The sequence below is a fragment of the Pantherophis guttatus genome, chromosome 2 (assembly GCF_059756535.1).
Source record: "Pantherophis guttatus breed Tessera chromosome 2, ASM5975653v1, whole genome shotgun sequence".
In the NCBI taxonomy this organism is placed as follows: Eukaryota; Metazoa; Chordata; class Lepidosauria; order Squamata; family Colubridae; genus Pantherophis; species Pantherophis guttatus.
In genome coordinates, this window is record NC_142064.1 from 112,867,374 (window position 1) to 112,890,542 (window position 23,169).

General features: G+C 39.9%; 1 protein-coding gene across 6 annotated transcripts in view; it reads right to left on the reverse strand.

Annotated features, from left to right (window-relative positions):
* Positions 1–1,360: 1,360 nt before the first annotated feature.
* ELAVL3 (ELAV like RNA binding protein 3) overlaps positions 1,361–23,169 on the reverse strand; it is an 81,777-nt gene continuing 59,968 nt past the window's right edge. For 3 of the 6 annotated variants that reach the window (XM_034434529.3, XM_034434528.3, XM_034434536.2), the window contains exons 3-7: positions 11,558–11,661; positions 10,132–10,285; positions 9,212–9,437; positions 4,393–4,431; positions 1,361–1,990 (exon numbers count right to left, since the gene is read on the reverse strand). In XM_034434529.3, the coding sequence (XP_034290420.1) occupies positions 1,642–1,990; positions 4,393–4,431; positions 9,212–9,437; positions 10,132–10,285; positions 11,558–11,661 (872 nt within the window). In that variant the 3' untranslated portion in view covers positions 1,361–1,641. The remainder of the gene's footprint in view (positions 1,991–4,392; positions 4,432–9,211; positions 9,438–10,131; positions 10,286–11,557; positions 11,662–23,169) is intronic. The other 3 variants (XM_034434530.3, XM_034434535.3, XM_034434534.3) reach the window with 3 other exon arrangements.

Consider the following 23,169-nt stretch of genomic DNA (forward strand, 5'->3'; position numbering starts at 1 on the left):
ACTAACACTCCTATCCTAATTCCGTGCATGGGGAGTGATGCCAAAGATTTGCTAGCAATCTCTGTAGGTGTGTGGTATCTTTGTTAATTGTTTGAAAAGGCCCACTGGAAGGAATGATTGGACCATGCACAGCAATCGCACTTAGTGGCTTGTTTGTTTCCCCCCCTTTGGAATTTGTTATTGTGACTGTGTATGAAGTTCAAGAATCCCAGTAAAAATTTCCAGCAAGGTCTCTTTTCCTTTTTTATAAAAATAGATTTTTAAAATCTTTTTTAAAATTTTTGTTGGGTTTTCTTCTTTGTTTCAGTTTCACCTTTTAAAATTTATGATTTTCCCCTTGTTTGGTCACTTATTTGTTTTAAAAGAGAAAGGAAGACCTCAGCCATACTAACCATCTTCCCTTTGCCCAAAACACCTTTCAATCTATTCAGTTGTCAATGATCACAACTCTGGGGCTGATTTCCTTCCCCTGTGCTTGGTTCTATAAATTCTTCATGAAATATCAGTTTACAACAAAAGAAAAACATTTCATCTTGGGGAAGAAGAAAAATAAAATGTTTAACTTACTGCTCCATAACGTCTCAAATAGCAAGTCCCTACTTCTGACCCGTAAGAAACTTATCTAGTCCTTACAACCTGATTAGAAGCCATAAAGACTCTAGAAATCTTGGACTTTGTGCCAAATTCTTGACTGCCCTTTTTTACATCACTCTGGCCCAAACTTTCATTTCAATGTAAAGTAGTTAAATAAATAAGCAAATATTCAAAACCTGGTCAGCAAATTTTACAGCATACAAGTGTAAAATGGTTCTTCTTTTCCCAGGGAATGAGTTTTCTCTGGAATCAAATAGGAAGTACCCTCTTTTCAGACATAAAAGGTTAGATTTATTTTCCCAAATATGGCATCATTCTAATTAGGGGCCAAGGTAAACAGTGGGATTAAGAACCTGTATTACTAACATATTAGACCAACAGATGAGATGAGTGCAATCTCCTCCAACCACATTTGTTCTTTTTCTTTCTTTCTTTTTGCATTGTAAGAGAACAAAGGTGGTGAGCTGAATCTTTTTAATTCCTCCCCCTCGGCTAGCTCAGAGTAACAGTCATGACCTTCTTGGATTTGTTGGTTCACAATGTTTTAACATGAAGGGGACATTTCTATCACACCTTACTGGGAGTGTTTTTTTCATCCTCCAGGGTCAGAAAAACTGTCCACCAAAGAAACCATACAGGTGTGGAATTCATAGAGGGAAAGATATATGGACAACTCGAGAAAGCTTCAGACCTGGGCATGTATGTTAGAAAGAAAGCCTTGAAAGAGGGAGGGGTCACCAAGCATAGAAACAAGAGAGGTATCCTATTCTGAGCAGATGTCACCCCTGCATGCTGTCAGAACAGGGTTTAATTTTCAAGAAGTGGCTGACAAGTTGCTGCATCCGTGCTTCCCGCTGGGCTGTCGGGCATGGGGAGAAGGAGGGGGAGGAGCCTCCTGCTTCCCAAAGATCACGGTGTCTGGCGGTTGAATATTCTGCAACATTGAGTCAATGAACATTTCCGTTCTTGTGGCGAGTTGGGGAAGAGAGCTGTTTCCAGCACACTGTTGCTCCCCCCTCCCCCCATCTCTCTGGCGCATTTGCTCACTCATGCCTTGTGTTGCTTACTGGTCTTGAAGGAAACCTGGAGGATTCGGTCACCCAGTCGGTAGCCATTGAGGCTGGCGATGGCCATGGCGGCTTCATCATAGTTGGTCATGGTGACAAAGCCAAAGCCTTTGCACTTGTTGGTGGTGAAGTCGCGGATTACTTTGACGTTGGTGACAGCTCCAAAGGGCCCAAAGAGCTGCCAGAGGACGCTCTCATCTGCCTCTGGAGAGAGGTTGTACACAAAGATGCACCAGCCAGCACTGGAGGCCCCGGTCAAATTGACTCCTGCCAGACTGGTCATGCTGTCGATCGTGATAGGAGAGAACCTGGAGATCAAGGAGAGAGGACTACTTTGGGTGTAAGGCTGGCATTCTGCCAGCATAAATTCAATGCATTACAGAGAGGTTAGGGACAGTGGTGACAACCCCCAGCAAAAGGGAGCAGTGCCCGCTTTCATCTAGCATTCTTAGCTTAAAAGGGAACTCATCAGAGAGGCAATTTCTCTTAAGATTTTATCTATGCCAGGAAGCTGACATAAATTGTATGATCCTATTTCCATAATTCTTTTATTTGCCAAGACAAATCCAGAAGCTAACATTTGAATTCACATTCTTCAAATATATTTCTCCCTATCTTGGGCTCTTCTTAAGGTTTAGTTCTGCTTGCAAGATGGAAGAAATATTTGATTTATCTATTGGGCTTCCTGAGAGCTAAATAAATACACTAGCATATTATGAAAGGGTTTGTAATAAAATGAACTGTGACCATCATTTTTGCAAGGATGGAAATTGGAATCTGGTGTATTGTTTGCAAAATGAAGATCTTAGTTTGAGATAACTTCAAGGTAACAAAGTATAATTGCAACGTAAGTACCAAAATCAGATGGAGATTTAGCAAACCTTCTGACAATGGCAGGGGACAGCCCACCACACATTTCTGTTCTGTCTTCCATCTATCACAATCTTCCCCCCCCCCCCATGCCTTGTCTACCGCAACATAATTTTCACTAAAAAGTTCTTGAATAACTTAAATTAATGGATTAATTCAGACAAACCATCTCTACCGGGATTTAGACATTGTGCCAAGTCTAAATACAGTTTCCTTGTCTGTGGCTTGTAGGGCTGGGTAAACATAACAACAATGGGTTATTCAATAAACTATAGTTTTGGACAGTGTGCAAACCATTTCTACACCCAGCTGAATCAACTTTGTTCTAGGTCCAGAAAGTGGCTTGTAAGGTTGGGCAAACATAGCCACGGTGGTTTATTCAATAAACCATGGTTTTACACAGTGTGCAAACCTCTTTCTGGATCATACCCAGCTGGATCAACTTTGTTCCAGATGCACAATGTATCTCGTTCGCATGCTACTAAGCCAAACATTTCAAACAGAAAGTGACTGACAGGGATAATGGCTCAGTCAAGCTACTTCCTCAACCTAAACTAGCCGAGTAAAGTTGCCTGAGTCAGCATCAGTGTTCAGATTTAGCTGATTGCTGCTAAAGGCCCGTGCACACTTACTGGAGGAAGCCCCATGGACCTCAGTAGGACTTATTTCTGAGTAAGCAGGCATCAGATACTGCTCTTATATCTTTGAGTGCAAAATTTGAACATAGATGCATGCTTTCATACCCTTGATAAAAATTCTCCCCAATGGTCATGTTGGGAGTTGATATGGACTGAATCGGGGCAGAGTTACAGAATGGGCAGCTTTTCTTTGCCAAATCTGAGGAGGCAGCTGAATGTTGCCAGGAATCTCCAGGGCAGACTGGAGCTCCCACAAAGGAAGCTAAGGCAGCAAATATTTTAAATATCAGCTTAAAATGAAGAGTATGGTCTGATACAATGAATATTTTTAGTTTAAATAAACAATGCTACAGCACTGTTGAACATAATAACATATGAACTGGATATGTGTCTGGACAGGAGACTCCTGACAGTTTCAGAAGCCATGCCAAATTTTCTATGGAAGAGTTGGTTATCTGGGTAAATGTCATTGTTCAAACAAATAAATAATCTTTTGGGTCTCAAAGGGTGCCCACAAATTGAAAAACAAAATGGGTTATTGCTTTTCTGATATACTTTTAGAACAATCACTAACTTCTGGCTCACAAGCAATGGAATTAAATGAAACCAAGAAGCACCCAACACAATGAAATCTAAGAAACACAGGACCAAAAATCATAAAGAACAGCCAGTCATCTGAGCAAACAGCAAGCCCTTCTCTCAGCCAAACCCAAAACAGAACCAAAAGAACACATGAAAGACTATGGTGCGTCCTCAAGACACACACATTTGAATTCCACAGCCTAAGTCAGAAATTGGAGGGATTTTAGCTTTTCTTTTTCAATTCCCGTCTTCACTGAAGAAAGTGTGGAAGGGTTATTGGGGTTTTTGGGTGATTAAAAAGAAAAGATCAATATACAGTGAAAAGCACTGAATCAAGCAACCAAATGTTGTCTATGTGATGGTTTAAACATGGCTCAAACTGGGAAAGAAAATGGTCCTCTCTATAGGAGACTCTGCCCCCTCCAAGTCTCAGTGCTGGGTCTGATCAATCACAACCCTCAGCTTCTTTCAGGTTTCTACAAAATGGAAGCATGGCTGTGTTGCAGGGAGGCCTTGGCAAGGCAGAAAAGGAAGTTCTTGGCTGGGGAGCGGGGTTTGCCCTGACCAATCACCTTTTAAAAATCCAGCCAAGATGGGGAAGAGGAGGGGGCGAGGAGCGTAGGCTTTGGAAGGCTATTTACCTCTTGACGCCGTATGCCATGTTTAGCAAATTGTCGAGCCTGTGGGAGGAAGAGGAAGATGAGGAGAGGCCATTGTTAGTAGACAATCTCGTAACAAAAGGGTCCTGTGAGGTTATCTGACCTGATTGTCAGTGCAGCAGAAAGGCAGTACATGGATTCTGTCACTGCCACATCTGCCATTTAATGTGTGTGCACAACCGCATCCTGAGTCCCTGGTGTCTTATAGTTTGGTTGGGGGAGGGAAATTCAAAAATAATAACAAGGATCAGGTGCTCTACGTATTTTTACACATCTATTTTTTCATGATGCTAGAAAGTGTTGGAAATGGGAGGCATTAAGTACTAAAGGGCGGTGAAAGTTGTATTTCAAACATCACAATGAGGATGAGGATGTTTCTGACACTCATTCCTTTTAAAAACAAGACACATAAAGAATAGAAGCGTACATGGCAAACATGTTTATAGTTTCATTTTGGCATCCCAGCCCCGTTTTTACAGTGGATTTTCCTTTCCACTTGGTGGCCCAGATTTTATATAGTAATTCTCTTGACATGGGATCTACATGCTGGCTTTATAGTACAACAAGATTCCCATTATTCTGTAAGATCAAAAGGTTTTTCTTTCTTTAGCAATATATAACGACTGTGGTTGCTAGACAAAACCTCAAAGTGCCTTGGTTGTTAGAGCTTTCAGCTGTCAAAATCAAATAATTTAATCCTTCTCAGTTAACTTTCCTGAATTTCTAATTGCTCTGTGCCTATGTTAACTCAAGTGTTCATCACCTATACTTGTATGCTTTTCCAGAATTCTAGTTCTTCAAGGAACCTTGTGTAAAAAGAAAAAATATTTTAAAAGCTTCCTTTCACAAATTGTGCATTTAAAAGAATAGAAATATTTGCTTGCTTTGTACAATGTAGCATTTTTTTTACTACAGATTTATAAGTATTGCCTCAGAATTACAGTCCTTTTAACTGGGGCATTTTGCTGCTTTCCATGTGCAGCAGTTAATTGTGTGATGGCAGAACTACATTGTCTAGGCTCAAGTATTTTGGTCCATATATTATGGTTTTATCCAAAAACTGTAAAATTAATTAGCCAAGGCACAGGGAAAGGGAAAAGAAATCCTTATGTTCACATGTTCCATGGGTTTGTATGGATTTTACACTATATGCCATGCAGATGCCATGCTTTTATATGTGACGTTTATGTATGGGTAGAAATGCATGAGCAGCAAATTCAAATCAAGTGATCCTGAACTACCATTCGGCCCAGTCTTAATGCACATACACAAGGCATACACAGCTCTTCATCAAACAGATTGGAAAAGTAACTAAATTCCTAGCAAATTCCTTTTTTCATGGATTTACATCTACTGAATATAGATTGTTTTAGCACAGTGGTTCTCAACCTTCCTAAGGCCGCGACCCTTTAATACAGTTCCTCATGGTGTGGTGACCCCCAACCATAAAATTGTTCCTAAGACCATTGAAAATATGTATTTTCCGATGGTCTTAGGTGACCCCTGTGAAAGGGTCGTTCGACCCCCAAAGGGGTTCCAACCCACAGGTTGAGAACCACTGTTTTAGCAGATCTGGTAAAAAATAATTGCTGGATCAAGTATTCTGATTTTTGGGGCAGATTTATATATAGGATTCCTGGATTCTATCTATCCATAACTATAACTTGAGACTATTGGAGAATTATTTGATGGTTAGAGTATCATCTAGACAAAGAAAGAGGAAATACTTGTGCTGGGTTGCTATTTTTGTCTTCTGTCTCTACAAATCAAGCCAAATATAATGCAATGAAGCATTACATGCATTTTCAAAATAATTTGAACATGAATTGCAAGCTATTTGACTCCCAGACAGACATGATGGTAATTTCACTGATAATATTAAACATGGACCATTTTACCTGAGAGGTAATCCCCAAATCCATTACACACAGGTTTAGAAGTACCCCATTGAAATAGGAGAAACTGGACTAACATATTTTACAATTGTGAGCAGCTGCTTTTTTTAAAGTCCTTCAATGAAGAATGTTAAATTAGCCATGTTATCACACAAAGCTAGTTGGCAGACAACTAGAAGACAAAAGATACAATTCAAAGAATACTTACTGACTCTGTTCAACATATAGTGACCACTACTTTAAAATGCCTTACAATTTAGTCAGAAGGGGCAGGACAGTTATAACTGTTTTGCCTTCATTTGGCCTACAAGGAATCCCCTGAAATTTACATTTTGGGGGCTGTTTTCTTCAGGAATTATCTCTCCCAGCTCCTGGATAATAGACATTGGCTGCACAAAATATTAATCCAGAATCCTGGCATTGCATCAGGGCTAAGTTTGCTGCTCTACAGTGTCTGGTCACATTCACAGTGTGGGAAGTCAGATGTCTGAGATGAGTTCCTATCTCAGGATTTGGATCAATAAATTTCCACAGTGATATTTCTAACTATATAGCTATTGAGTTTGCAGGACAAGTCAAGCAAGGATAATCAGGCAGGTAGCAAGCCCTAAAAGTATATACATAGCAATCAGCAGGATTTTAGAAATTTCAACTTTGCCTCTGATGTAAAAGTGATTGTTATAACAATCGATCATGAGACATTCTTTGTTTTTGCTCTTCAACTAAGCCACAACTGATAACCAACTCTCGATTAGCATACCAGAGAATTACGGTAGATTACCTATGCTTTATATGAAAGAAAAATGAAAAAATGAGCTGCAACAAAAATGCACAATGAGTTAAGATATTGTTTTTTTCTTTGTCTCTGTCTTGTGGTCTCTTAAGTCCGAAACACCAAAAAACACAATACAAAATCATTTACAGCTCCCAATAGATTGAGAACAGAAAAGACTAAGCCCAGGTCAACCTCTTAGAAATAAACATCCTTGGATTTCATCTCACAATGCAGTAATAATCTCCAGAAGCAGAAGGAAACATCTATAATGGATTTTTTTAAAAAAATCAGAGGATAGAAATGCTCACTGTTTTAGTTCTGTCCTCTTCCACAAGCAGTATGATATTTTTAACAGTCTTTTCTACCAAAATTCAGCCTGCATAATTATATCATATCAAAATCCCTTATTCTTGGCAGTACTGCCTAGTATGGAACTGCCTAATAAAATCCATCATCCATGCTGTCTTGACCTCCCTTCAACAGTTACATCAGCTAGCCATGGAAAGTACAATTTCATAAAGAGTCATCTGTAACATAATAGCTCCCTGCTTCAGACCATTCCTGAAGAGGCTTCTAGTCTTGGCATTTCGTACCACAAGCCTATACTGGTGGGTAGGAAATATGATAGACTCATAGCTAAAAAGGTAACATTGTGCCACCAATATAGACTATGAGGTGTTACATCATCTCAGTTGTTCATCTGAGTCATAAAATGGGACCACTAGCTACCATAAATTGGAAGGATGAACAACTGCTGAGCCTTGGAGATACCATGGGTGATGAATAGAAATACCATATGAGTGCCACACAATGTTACATGAAAAGGGATAATCTCACATGATTATTTTTCTACAAGAATATGGGGAAAGGATATGTAAATCCATGTACCTCACACTACCAGAAGTGAAAATTTAATATATCTACTTCTCCAGTTGTATTTCAATGTTTAAACCATGATTACAAATGGAAAAGTAAACATCTGCATTATCTTTACATAGAATGGGCAGCTTTTCTATACTGCTGTGTAAAGAAAACATTATGTCTGAAAGAACCCTAGCACACAAAATATATGAGAAACATAGAAGAAAGTATTGAATACTGAATATGTGCTATATACACAGATTTCAAGCTGCAAGCAGACATTCCAAAACAAAATGAGTGAGAGTTTTACACCATTTTTGTTCTGGTTATTCAAGTATCTTCCAAACTGATCAGAACATAGGCTAAAGAATTCTGCAGGGCAAAATCTATTTCTGTTTACCTGTAGGGTGAAAAAGATTCTACGAATTCACAGGTAAATGTTTCAGGAGCCTTGGTTCTTCCTCCTTGACAGATAGCATTGCCCAGACTGTTCTTTTTTGTGGCACTCTAATTATGGAAGAGAAATCTGGCAACACTCTAGGTTCAACATTAAAACTCAATCTCCAGTTACATTAGTAGAGTTAGAATACCAGAAATTCTTGGGTAGGCCAATAGAGTCACTGCTACAAAAATTGCTAGGAGAAAGATATTAAAGGTATTAAAAAGCTATTTGACTCAGAACTACCTGTCCTACTCTCTCCTTTATCAAAAGCAATTTTCAGATGTTTGTTCTACCTTTGGAGTATTTGTTCCAGCAGACTCCTCCTTGCAGCAGCCTAGCCACCCAGAGGACTCCTCATAAAAACGAAATCTTTGCAGACTAAGTAAAGCATAGAAAGAGTTTTGTCCTTCCCTTTTACAGGGAAGAACCATTTCTCTCCTTTTGCACTGTTTTGTGGCCATCAGCTGTAAATATAAGACTTTATCAAGAAAAGAAAGAGAGCCAATGTATCTTAAGGAAGAGTCTGCAGCATGAGAACTGTTTCTCTGACCCAAGCCCCATGGATTATTTTTTGCAAGAAACGTTTTGTTAAGAAGCAACTGGTATGATTCTGCCATGGGGCTGTAGAAGGAAACGAAAGCATTTCCTATTGTATTTGTTTGTGGACTAATGGTACCCAGATAGGATAGACTAAAGATGAATGTCTCCAAGTATGGGATCTGAAAACTACAGCTCCCTTAAGCAGAGGGACAACAGCTACAAGGCACTGGGTGAGGAGAAGACCTGACCACTCAGCCTTCCAACAAAGGAGAGGGCAACTTGTCTCACCTGAATCGCTGAGTTTGGTGATGTAAAGGCCCTGTGTACCGCCGGGCTGTAGTCTGATACAGGTGTGTGAGTAATGCTTGCCCTGTCTTCTGGCTGGGATTATTGGCAAATTTGACTGTGATGGGCTCACTAGCACCCAGCGGTTTCTGTCCATTCAGCCCCTTGATGGCTTCCTCAGCTTCTATCCTCTTGTCAAAGCGGATGAATCCCACACCTCTAGACACACCTACAAATGGAAAAACGGGGGAATTAATGCTGATTACTGCATATTCTGATTGTTTAGGCAACAATGTCTCCTAGCTAAAGCAGAGTAGCTGAAATTGGTTGTAATGTTGAACATTGTTACTGATTTTAATTTTCCAGAGGAAGACAACTGTTTGCAATGCATTCGGCAATCTTTATAGATCAATTGCTACTCTTAGGCATTTCCTTTCTTTTCTTTTGTTTTTCCTAGCTTGAGTGGGAACCACAACCTATTTTGCTCAGTGGTTCCAAAACAAGTCGACTCAGCTGAGTCAAAGCTCAGTCTAGGAACATATTTAAATGTTTTTGGGCACATATAGAATTTAGAAGTTTCTCTGTGACATTATGAATGATAGTTTTCATTTATTTCTAAAATGAGAACTATCTGGCAGAGTTCTTTGCTTGTCACTGCAGAAGTAAGAGTGATTCATATATAACAGAGAGATACACAATAAAATATATACATTTGAGCACATGACTTAATACAAACAGTATCATAGAAAGTAATTATTTATTTTACATACGGGTAAGTAACAATACTTACAAATACATGCATAACCTTCAATGTGTAACATAGCCTGCTTTCTTACACTGCCCTGCTCCCTGCTTTATATCCCCTGGCACTCAACTCTTAACACTGGCACCAGTGTGGAGTAAAATCCCTGCTCTTGTGTTACCTGTGACCTGATCCACAAGGATGCGGGAGGTGATGATGCGTCCATACTGTGAGAAGAGCTGCTCCATCTCTTTCTGGCTCATGGTTTTGGGCAGGCCACTGACATAGAGATTGGCATCACGGATAGAAGCAGAGCTCGGCCGTGCGTAGGACACCTGGTGGGAAGAAGGGCATAGTTACAAGAGCCATCGAGAAAGAAGCAAAGAACAATCTTCTGAATTCTATTCTCACATCAAAAGAAGCAACCTTCTATCATAAAACAAAACAAGCAACACTTTCTTTGAAGGGGAGCCAAGATTCCTATTTATTGGTACCTTTTCTTTACCTCTATTTCCTTTCTCTACAAGCCTTTTTCTGCAAACTCTTAACTGTGGGCTCTGTAGGGCAGAAATCATTTTTTCCGTGAGCATTTGGGAAGGAAATGGCAATGTCCCTGTGTATATTTAGAAAATAAAATCTTCTAATTACAAAATTAGAAACTGGCAGACAGCAAAGAGCTAGCTTCTAGCACCACCCCTCTTTCCATGGAGCAAATTGGGCCGCAGGAAACTCTTTGAAAATAAAAGTGAAGTAAGGCTGCAGCCCAGTGTTTGGTGGGAAAGTGTGCCCATAGTAAGTAGGGATAGTAAAAAACAAAAACAAAAACCACCCCCTTTGGGGCCAAAAAGCAAAGTGTTACCATCAATCAATGTTATGTAATAAACTATGCCTATGCTGTATTCTCAAAACTCCAAATGAGCCACAGTCCCAGAAGATTAAAGATGTAGTTCTTTAAAGGTGTAGAGGGGGAGCCACAGGGCTGAAATGCTACCGGTTCACACCAGTTCGGGCGAACCGGTAGTAATAAAAGCTACCAGTTCAGGTGAACTGGTAGTAAAATAATGCTACCGTTTTGTCCAAACCAGTATTTTTGACGATCAGCTGTGCTGCACAATTTATATTCGCTAGAAAGCAGGAAATCCTGCTTTCTAGCGAAACTAAATTGCGTGGCAGAGCTTTTCCCCCCTCACTGTTCTACTTACCTTCTTAACCATCCTTTTTCTGCACAAAGCACATGTTTGGTGTGCACTGTGCATGCGCATGTGCACAGCATGTGTTTGGAGTGTACCAAGCATGTGTGCACACGTGTGTTTGGCACGCACCGCGCATGTGCGGGCAGTGAGCCACTGGCAAACTGTGGAGGATTTCACCACTGGGGACTCAATTTGGTGTAGTAGTGAAAGTACTGGCATAAAAGCTAGGAGATTCTGAGTTCTAGGCTTGCCAATTGGGTGACTTTGGGCCAATCATTCTCTTTCAGCCCAATCCATTATACCAGGTTCACAGTGGGTTAGACATGATTGGGCACAAAAATAGAGAGTTCCTGTCCCTCCTGAGCTCTGCTCTGCCTTTAAGAGGAGTTTTCCCTCACATCCCGTGCTCCTCACCTTGATTGTTTTTGTCTGCAGTTTGAGTCCATTCAAGGTGTTGATTGCTTTGTCAGCATCATTGGAATCAACATAGTTGACAAAGCCGTAGCCTAAACTCTGCCCTGGGAGTGCAGAGAAGAAGAAAAAAATACAGTAAAGATGATGCTAAGCAAAAAATGGGAATAAATAATTTTCTCTGACAAACCTACCCTGAACAAAAATAATCAGTTAATAATATTTCAAAAAAGACATGGTGACAGTATAAATGTAAACTATTTCTCAGTTCAGGAATATGCAAAGTTTGTGCATTGAACACAACATCCAATCTCTGGATGACGAAAGCAAACACTTATGCTGGACAACTCTCAAATACAAAAATACACTAAAATAAAATTCTGGTAAAGCTTTTATCTCAAGAGAAATCTACTTTATTCTCCAAGAAATAACTGAAAGGGAACAAAAAGAGTACTATAAATTGTGGGAGAATACAGTAAGTGGCTGGGTTCATATCACAAGTTTTTTCCACTTCATTCAATATGTTCAGTAATAATGTCACAATCACACAATATGCCTCAATCAAGTCCAGGTGTCTATGGTCTAAAATTTAATTTCCAGAGCCTTCTCTGTGGTGGCACCTACCCTATGGAACAATCTACCCCCAGAGATACGAGTGATCTCCGACCTCCGGATTTTTCGTCGGGCCCTAAAAACTCATTTTTTTCAACTAGCCGGTCTGTCCTGATTTTAGGGTTAGTTTTAAAATTTTTAAAATTTTAATATTTATTTTAATTGACAAGTTTTAAATTATGAGCCAAATTTATAAATTATCTTAATTCTATTTTAATTGTGATGTTTGTATAGATGTTTTTTATCTGGCTGTTCACCGCCCTGAGTCCGAAAGGAGAAGGGCGGTATAGAAATGCGAATAAATAAATAAATAAATAAATAAATAAATATAATTATTGCAGATGAGATAACAGGTTTGATTTAGATTTTTAGATTTAGATTTTATTACACTTCTATACCGCCCTTCTCCCAAAGGACTCAGGGCGATGTACAGCCATCTTAAAACACATATATACTTACAAAATTTAAAACAATTTAAAAACAAATATATAAAAATTTGGCCCACAAAATTAAAAGCTAACAGACACCCAATTTAAAATTCCTATTAGGCCAGCCCGGCTTGTTGGAATAAAAGAGTCTTCAGGGCGCGGCAAAAGGTACGCAGGTCGGGGATCATACGAACCTCTAGGGGCAACTTATTCCAAAGGGCTGGTGCCCCCACAGAGAAGGCTCTCCCCCTGAGTGTCACCAGTCGACATTGTTTGGCCGACAGCACCCTGAGGAGCCCCTCTCTGTGGGAGTGTATTGGCCGATGGGAGGCTATCTGTGGCAGAAGGTGATCGCGTATATACCCCGGTCCTAAGCCATGGAGCGCTTTAAAGGTGGTAACCAACACCTTGAATCGCACCCGGAAGACCACCGGGAGCCAGTGCAGCTCGCGCAGGAGAGGTGTTACATGGGTGCGCCGTGTCACCCCCATAATCACCTGCGTGGCCGCATTCTGGACCAGTTGGAGCCTCTGAGTGCTCTTCAAGGGGAGTCCCATATAGAGAGCATTACAGTAGTCCAGACAGGACGGGACGAGGGCATGAGTGACCGTGCGCAGGACATCCCAGCCCAGAAAGGGACGCAACTGGCGGATCAGGCGAACCTGATAAAAAGCTCCCCTGGCCACGGCCGTCATATGATCTTCCAAAGACAGCAGTGCATCCAGGAGAACACGCAAGTTGCGAACCCACTCTGAGGGGGACAAGATCTCGCCCCCAATAGTCAGCGATGGAACCAGCTGACTATACCAGGACGCCGGGAACCACAGCCACTCGGTCTTGGAAGGGTTGAGTCTGAGCTTGTTTCTCCCCATCCAGATCCACACGGCCTCCAGGCACCGGGATATCACGTCCAGGGCATCATTGGGCTGGTCCGGGATGGAGATGTACAGCTGGGTGTTGTCAGCGTACTGGTGGAAATTTACCCCGAAACCACGGATGATCTCACCCAGCGGCTTCACATAAATGTTGAACAGAAGGGGCGAGAGGACTGAGCCTGGCGGCACCCCACAAACAAAGCGCCTCGAGGTCGACCTCTGTCCCCCTGCCAACACAAACTGCGTACGGTCGGAGAGGAAGGAGGAGAACCCACCGCAACACGGTGTCCCCCACTCCCAATCCCTCCAATCGTCGCAGCATGATACCATGGTCGATGGTATCAAAAGCCACTGAGAGGTCTAATAAGACCAGGACAGAGGAGCAGCCCCTGTCCCGAGCCCTCCAGAGATCATCAACCAATGTGACCAATGCCGTTTCCGTGCTATACCCCGGCCTGAAGCCCAACTGGAACGGATCTAGATAGACAGCTTCATCCAGGTACTGGGGAAGTTGTCGCGCCACCATACTCTCAACAACCTTCGCAACAAAGCCAAGGTTGGAGACTGGACGATAGTTCGCTAATACAGCCGGGTCCAGGGAGGGCTTCTTGAGGAGGGGCTTCACCACCGCCTCTTTCAGAGAGGGAGGGAAGAAACCCTCAAAGAGCATTAATAATCCCCTGGAGCCAGCCTCGTGTAATCGCCCGGGAGACCAGCACCAACCACGAGGGACACGGGTCCAATAAACATGTGGCATCGCTAAGCCTACCCAGAATAATGATGCAGTATCTGTGTGATGGCAATAAATAGATTAGGTTTTTTCAGATGATTCAAAATTATTGTACTAGTATAGAAGAGATTGTATTGTACTTTGCTTCCTCCTCTCTATCACTTAGGTAAATTATATTACATTCCATTTTGCTTGTCCTGTAAGAATATTCTTGGGAGCTAAGAATGCTAGAATATTTATTAATCTAGAGTTATCAACTCTACATGGAATCAATTCTGCCCATTCCATCAATCCAGCAAATGGATGTCTGCAACACAGTTACATACACACTATACAGCTAGTCTCCGCATATGGACAGTCATTGGGACCATAAACTCCAACACTAAGCAACATGGTCTAAGGCATAATGCCACATGATCATGCTTATTTATGACCACAGCTCCAGTGGTCTCCTTTGCCATTATTAAGCCAATCCTGCATAGTGGCAATGTCCCAGTGGTCACATAATCACCATTTGCGCCCTTCTGCTGGCTTCCCCATTGAATTTGCTTGTTAGAAGCCAGCAGAGAAAGCTGCAAATGATGATCACATAACTGCAAGATGCTGCAACATCATATCTGCAAGCTGGTTGCTAAATGCCTGAATCATCATCATGTGACCATGCAACAGTCACAACGAGGACCTGTCCTACGTACCCCTCAGTCAGTGCTACTGTATCTTTGAACAGTCACTGAACTAGTGGACATTAAGTGAGGATTACCTGTATAAATGTATGAATAAGTTATCTCCTATTTGCATATAACCATTCAGTCTCATTCAAATAATGCTCCCTATGCTCTCCTTAAAGAAGCACAGAAGTATATATCAATGGGTAATGGCCTAGACTAGAGGCAACCTACATTGGCCTATATCTATCTATCTATCAATCAATCAATCAATCAATCAATCAATCAATCAATCAGAATAGAGCTGGAAGGTACCTTGTAGGTCATCTAGTCCAACCCCCCCAACTCCCACTCTGCCCAAGCAGGAGATCGTACACCATTTCTGACAGATGGCAGTCCAGTCTCTTCTTGAAAGCTTCCAGTAATGAAGCTCCCACAACTTCTGAAGGCAACTTCTGTTCCATTGGTTGATTGTTCCCATTGTCAGAAAAATTCTCCTTATTCCTAGGTTGAATCTCTCCTTGATCAGTTTCCATCCATTATTGTTTGGCCTTCAGGTTCTTTGGAAAATAACTTGACCCCTTCCTCTCTGTGGCAACCCCTCAAATATTGGAAGACTGCTATCATGTCTCCCCTGGTCCTTCTCTTCACTAGACTAGCCATGCCCAGTTCCTGTATCATCATATCTTTTAGCCTCCAGTGCCCAATGTCAAGGTTCCAAGTAACACCCCCAATGAAAGAAAACTCCAAGGTTTGAGTTTCCTCAAAGTTACATTTCATTAGAGATGTCATATTGGCACATCTGGGGTAAAATTGAATCTGAAAGTTTCCAGGTTTTCCCCACCCAAAGAAAAGTTAAAGTCCCTGCCCAGCACCCACAAGTCCATCACAATCTTTTGTATTAGGCCTTCAGACCTGCCACCCTAATCATCTTGGTTGCTTTTCTCTGCACTCTTTCTAGAGTCTCAACTTTTTTATAGTGTGGTGACCAAATCTGGATGCAATATTCTAGGTGTGGTCTTGTTAAGGCTTTATAGAATGGTATTTGTACCTCACTTGAATTTGATTGTATCCCTCTGTTAAGGCAATTTAGGATTGCATTTGCTTTTTTGGCTGCCGCCATCCACTGTTGGCTCATATTTAATTGGTTGTCCACTAAGACTCAAAGATCCCTCTCACAGTTACTGCTATTAAGCCTGGTTTCACCCAATCTATATGTGTACTTTTGGTTTTTCTTACCTAAGTGTAAGACTTTACTTTTCTCTACATAAAGTAGAGAAATTTCATTTTGTTAGATAGGGCCCAGTGTTCAAGTCTGTCAAGATCCATCTGGATCTTGAGCCTATGTTGGCTAATCCTGCCAGTTTAGTATCAGTGGTGGGTTGCTATTGGTTTGCACTGGATTGGGAGAACCGGTGGCAGCGGTGGTGGGAGGCTCCGCCCACCTGCCAGAATGCTTCTGCGCATGCGCAGAAGCACAGCACATGTGCACCCGTGAGCGCGCACGAGCACACATGTGCGAACCGGTACCGACAGGATTTGGAACCCGCCCCTGCTTAGTATCATCCGCAAATTTCATACGTTCCCCTTCTATTCCCTCATCAAAGTCATTTATCAGTGACCTCAATCCTCAAACACCTAACTTTCTCCAGGAATTCAGGTTCCTCAGCAAAAAAAAAAAAAAAAGTTAAAATTAGTTATATAGCACTGGGTGCCATGATAATGTCAAAGACAAACATTTTCCAAATTTTTTAATAGTGACATTCATCAACATATTGTAACCCTCCCAGAGTTACTTCTCATGAAATGAGCTGCTATATAAATTTGATTAATAAACAAAGATATCCACAGAGAAGAATTTTGGGTAAAAACGTTGAAGCAAGTGTGCTTTATTTTTAACATGTTAATATAGCAAAGCCTCCATAACTACTGTGAAAAAATAGGAAAATTTGTCCCATTATCCTGATTTTGGATAAGCAGCCTAATAAAAAGTAAGACCCCAAACAACTCACTATTTGTCTAAATAACTGAGCTTATCATCACAATGGACAGGTTTCATAGCATTTGTGCTGTGTCTGGCTCTCCACAGCCTGATGTTGAGATTTTAAGAAGTTGCCTTTGGTATAATTTCATTACCTAAATCAACAGCATATTATCAATAGCAAAGAAAACAAATGAAATTGGAGTGTATCACAAATGTTGAGATGTAGTTCAGTCCTGCCTAAAAGGAATGATCCTATTCAGATCTTTGTGGTATTACATGAATTCCAAAATCTCACCAACACATGTTCAAGCTTCTTTATTCCAAACACTTGCAAACTAGAAGCAGCATAGCCACTGATTCTATTCTATTCTATTTTGATTCTATTCCCTACTTTTTCTTCACACATTTACAGATCTCAAAATGAATTTATCTATCTATGCATCAGCAAACCGATTTACAGAATGCTAAGTATATTTCTGCCAATAGTATATTGGCTGCAAAATAGTGTTAATCCCATCTAATAATGATGTCACCTGAATTTATGCTGGAGGTTGGATTATCAATTTTACATAAAAGATAATAGAGCAGATTCATTGCAACCTGCCCAGTCAAAATCGGAAGATGATTATTAGCCACCATCTATCCAAGCATAACCTTCTTTTAGGTCTAGAACCAGGAGGGGAAAAAATCTAGATTAATGGCTGTTTCTTGAAGAATAACACTTAGTTTCTTCATTTGTACACATGCATCATATTGAATTTCTCATTCCTAGGCCTGACAACAACCAGACCATATGCTAGCCTATTTGTTTCACATTTTGCTTCAGAAAATAATCTAAATTATGAACCTGCAATCAAGCAGCATCGTTTCAAACAATATTTCTTAGCAATTTTGTGTTGTAGATCATTGTTTGACACGATGAATTTTTATACTTTTTGTCAAGTTGCATGCATTGTGATAGCATATATTTTAAACCACCAATACAAATCACGGTGTTCATGAGCTCATTACGTAAACAATCATAATAATTTCAGAAGGACTTTTTCTTCACATCTTTTACAGATCTCAAAATGCAATTTATCTATGCATCAGCAAATTGATTTACAGAATGCTAAGTATATCTCTGCAGCCAGCATATTTGGACAGTACAATCAGATATCTTAAAGAAAAGTAAATGAACCTAATATTCATATCTGTATGCTGGGTGGTGAAGGAGAAGAACTACAATTGTAACTAATGCTGATTGCATAAAAATCACAAAATTAAATATTTATCTCAAAATCAATTTTCTGCAGCTGGTGTCTATGCCCCATTTGTAGATAAGTAACAAAATACAATCTAGAAGATGAATTTGGCATACTAAATTATAAGAGTTAAGATGATGCATGCAATTGATGCATGAGTGCTTCTGTAACTACTCTAATGTTATCTGGATCAGATTTCAATCCAGTGAAATACCTAAAGCTGCCTTTATCTGAACACCTGTTAGGAAAGAGTCAAATTAGCTTCTTGTTCATTATACAATACAAGATATCTGTCATGTTCTACTACGGTCTGTTCAAATTTCATTAAGACCTTCAGAACCATGTAGGAATTCAAAGCTATAGCAGATTGTTTTAAGGGAAAGGACTAGAAACTTGGAGACTGTGAATTCTATTTCTGCCTTATGCACAAAGCCAGCTAGGAAGGAGACAATGGCAATCCATTTCTGAAAAATCTTGCCAGAAAACTGCAGCGAGTTGTCCAGGCAGTCATTGCCAATGCTGGTGGCACCATAAAAAAAGAAGGGGGGGGGAGAGTATTTTTTTCTTGAGATTATGAAAAGAGAGAGAGAGAAAAATAATCAGTTGATGAAACAAGATTACTACTACAAGGAAAATATATTTCCAACAAAAATCTTCACTCAGAATGGGTGCTTTCAGTACCACACAAAACTTGGTTGCTTTCAAATGGGGTTGATGAAGAAGATGCTGTTCTTCTTTGTTTAGAGAAAATTCTTCATGGCACAAGCTGGCAATTTCTTTAACTGACAGAAAATCATGGCAATTGCCAACCACATAGCAAATACTGTGGAAGGAATCAATCTAGTGCTTCAATGAAAGGGACAGGTTGTGCAGGTTTTATAACAGCAGACTGCAATAATGAATGTCTTTTGATTAAGGTGACCAGACGTCCCGCTTTTGGCGTGACAGTCCCGCTTTTGAGCAATTTGTCCCGCGTCCCGCGGCGTTTTAAAAAAGTCCCGATTTTTCATTCTGCCTCCTGGTTCCCGGCTGCCTCCTGAATCCCCGCTGATGGCTAGAGGGAAAAAACCTGTTTAAACTCTTGCCGCGGGGCTTCAAAGGGCCGCCCTACGTTAATTAGCTCGGCTTCCCCCTCTCAGCTGATTTGCACAGGGCTCTGCTCTTGCTAAATTGCTCAGTTTTTTTTTCCTCTTTGTGCAAACCAAGCTCAAAACGAAACTGAAAGTAAAACAGGCTGTTGGCTTTGCGGTTTGCTTGCAACATTGGAAAATTAGGCAGCAGATTTATTTTCCTTTTCCTCACCAAAAAAGGTAAGTGCAAACAATGGAAAATTATTTAGGGCAAAAGAGGAGAGTTCAAGATTTTAAAACACAAAAGAAAAAAAAGCTCTTTTTAACTAGGGAATTGTAATAATTGAGATATTATTAATTGTATACTGTGTTGAAAGCAGAAATGGTTAAGTTGTGGTTTGGAGGAATATATGGGGGAAATTATTTGGTTTATTATTATTGGTAAGTATAATTAATTGATTTGTAAGAAATTGGATTGCATGGAAATAATTGGAATATTCATGTTCATATTGATTAATATACAAAAAAGATAGTTATATAACTAATTGATTGATATTAAAATGTTGAATTTGTATTAAACAACTGTATTACATAATTACATAATTAACCAATGTGAGGATGGATATAAAAATAGATGACAATGGGAAGGGGTATAAAATAGAATAGAAGGGAAAAATTGAATTTGATTAAGATTAGAGATGAGGATGAAGGGTAATATTGTTTTTTTTAAAAAATAGATGAGGAATAAATATGGCAAAAAGGAAATATAGAAATTGTAAATTTAATTGAAATGACTAAACACTGTTTAAATTTGTGAACCAGCCAAATATTCTGTTCAAAGAAAATACATTGTATGTATGTGTGTTTCTAATTATTGCTATTTATTCATATTTGTTCTCTTTTATTCTTTAAAGTTTAACAATTCATTCTTTATCTTAATATCTTTATATTTGTTTGGGGTTGGCTTTCTTCCCTTTCATCTTTTTTATTGTACAGCAATCTTTCTCCTCAAACCTACCACCTCTCTTTTCTTTCCTTCTTACTTTCTCTTCCCCCCCTCTTCTTCTCCTCCCTACTTCCTCTTCCTTTCTCCTTCTCCTCCTCTCTTCCTCCCTCTCTTAACCGTCACTCCTACTCTAATTTCCCTTCCCTTCCTTCATCCCTCTCAATTACTGTATCCTTTTATGCATATGGACTACTCAGAAGGCTGAAAAAGTTATTTTTGACTGGTCCTTGCACTTTTGACCAGTCCTCGAACTTACGACTGTCCTCACATTTTACGTTTTTTGCCCTATCTTGTCACCATGGTGAAGAGAAGCAGTTGTGAAATGAGTGACATGGTTGTTAAGAATACTGCACGGGCATAAATGTGAGGATGGTCATAAGTGTGAGGACCAGTCAAAAGTGCGAGGACCTGTCAGAAATGACTTTTTTCAGCCCTCTGGTTAGTCCTTTTGTGCATATGGACTACTCAGAGGGCTGAAAAAGTTATTTTTGACTGGTCCTCGCATTTTTGACCAGTCCTCGAACTTACGACTGTCCTCACATTTTACGTTTTTGCCCTATCTTGTCACCATGGTGAAGAGAAGCAGTTGTGAAATGAGTGACATGGTTGTTAAGAATGCTGCACGGGCATAAATGTGAGGATGGTCATAAGTGTGAGGACCAGTCAAAAGTGTGAGGACCTGTCAGAAATGACTTTCCAGCCCTCTGAGTAGTCCCTATACACATAGCCATGGCCACCCGGTCACATGACCAGCTAGCCACGCCCACCCAGTCACATGGCCTCCAAGCCACGCCCACACAATAAGCCACGCCCACAATGGTGTCCCTCTTACCAATGTTAAAATCTGTTCACCTTACCCTATACACATAGCCATGGCCACCCGGTCACATGACCAGCTAGCCACGCCCACCCAGTCACATGACCAGCTAGCCACGCCCACAAAATAAGCCACGCCCACAATGTCCCTCTTTACCAATGTTAAAATCTGGTCACCTTACTTTTGATGAATCTAACAGATAAACATCTCCAAATGTGAGATGCAATGCTCTTATTGTGGAGCATACAAACATACACAGCATACAGCTGAATATACTAACTGCTCACCAAGGGAAACACAGCAGTGTGAAGTTGCTCAATGAAGTTTCCCTAGGGGATAGAATGGCCAGTAATATTGCGCTATTTTTTGCTGCAAGAAGGATTTTTGAGCTGTGACATCAAGACACTGATGTCACAACTCTTCACCTCTGCTACTTTCACACTGCCTATGTCCATTTACATGCAGTACTTTAGGAGTGAAATACTCATAGTTCCACACAAAGGTAACACAACATTTGAGGTCAATCTTATGGCATTTGAGTTCTGTTTTGTACCACAGAAAACACCCATTCTGGGTGAAGATTTTATGGCTTTTCATGGAAATATTTAAAGGGGATATTACTTCAGGGTTACTCAGAAATATTACAATACATGCATTATTCAAACCTTTTAGTTACTTACAATACAGGCAAACCATTGGCAGTAAATATTTAAGTCATAAATATATTAGATGTAATGTGGGGCAATACATGCTGGTTGCCATATGCTGTGAAAGAGGCTGAATTAAAAGAATATAATAAAATAAACCCACTAACATTGATGCTATCCTGTTTCCCCCAAAATAAGACATCCCCTGATAATAAGCCCAATCGGGTTTTTGAGCACATGGCAATAAGGCCAAGTGCTTATTTTAAGGTTCAAAAAAAATATAAGACAGGGTCTTATTTTCAGGAAAACTCGCTATTAACATTTTCAAATAGGTTTTCCACAACTATTGTGGCATAAGTGAAGACTTGACATTCCTTGTCCTGTGGTCTTGAGGAAGTTGGACAAAATGATAATCTGTCACACATAAATCTTTACTGAACTATGAAGAGCTTATATTATTCACTTCAAACACTTCTCCTGTCTTATTACATGAGGATAGCAGAAATGGCTGATTTTACTAACATGTCCCATAATTTAACACTAGCTCTCAGTTTCTGATTCGAAAACCATCTAAAACCATCTAGGAATTTAGTATTCACTATTAGGATCTAGAGCAAGACAATTTCCTTGGGGGTGGGGGTAGGAAGCAATACAGCATCTTCTCTACGATATTAAATTATTTCAACAATGACACATAATAATGTATCTTAAAGCAGCAACATATTGATCTACAATTCTGTTTGCTAGCAAAATTTGTATTTTGGTTAAATATATGTTTAAAAAATGTAAACATTTTAAAAAGTCTTATCTACAATAGGCAAATTATACAATATTCTCAAAGCTTCTGCTTGAGTCTACTCGCCTCTGATATTTCACTAGATATGAATATTCCAATTCAAGAGCTCAGCAGACTCATAGGCTTATCTAAAAGGGCTCATCTCATTTCCACAATTAAATTGTTGTAGTTTAATTGTTCCTAAACTGAATGAATTATGTCACCAGGAGTCAAGTGCAACTCAAAAGCATCTTTGATTCTGTATACAGAGACAAATTTTTGTTGCTTGTTTATGCCAAATTAACCAAAACTGAAAAGTTCACCTGCAATATAGCTCATTATTATTAAGAAATTTCAAGCATTATACGACTCTTATTCTTTATGTAGTCCTAAGATTCACAACACTGAAAATACTGAAGTGAAAATAACAAAACAAAGAAAGCCTATAGCAGCAATTAAGATACTATTTATTATATTTATATCCCACCAGAATCTTATATAAACTCTTAGTAGTGTTATCCCTTAAACTAATAGCCAGTGATTTATTTATTTATATTTATCACACTTGTTTGCCACCATCTCACCTAGAGACGACTCTGGGTGGTTTACAAACATTGCAAATAAAAAATTGAAGCAATAAATACTCAATAATAATAATTAATTAATTAATTAAAAAGACAGGGAGGAAGGAATCAGGATGCACATAGGGAGAGTGAGGTCTGGTCTTAATCTGTCAGCTACCTCCAGCATGATGCACCCCCA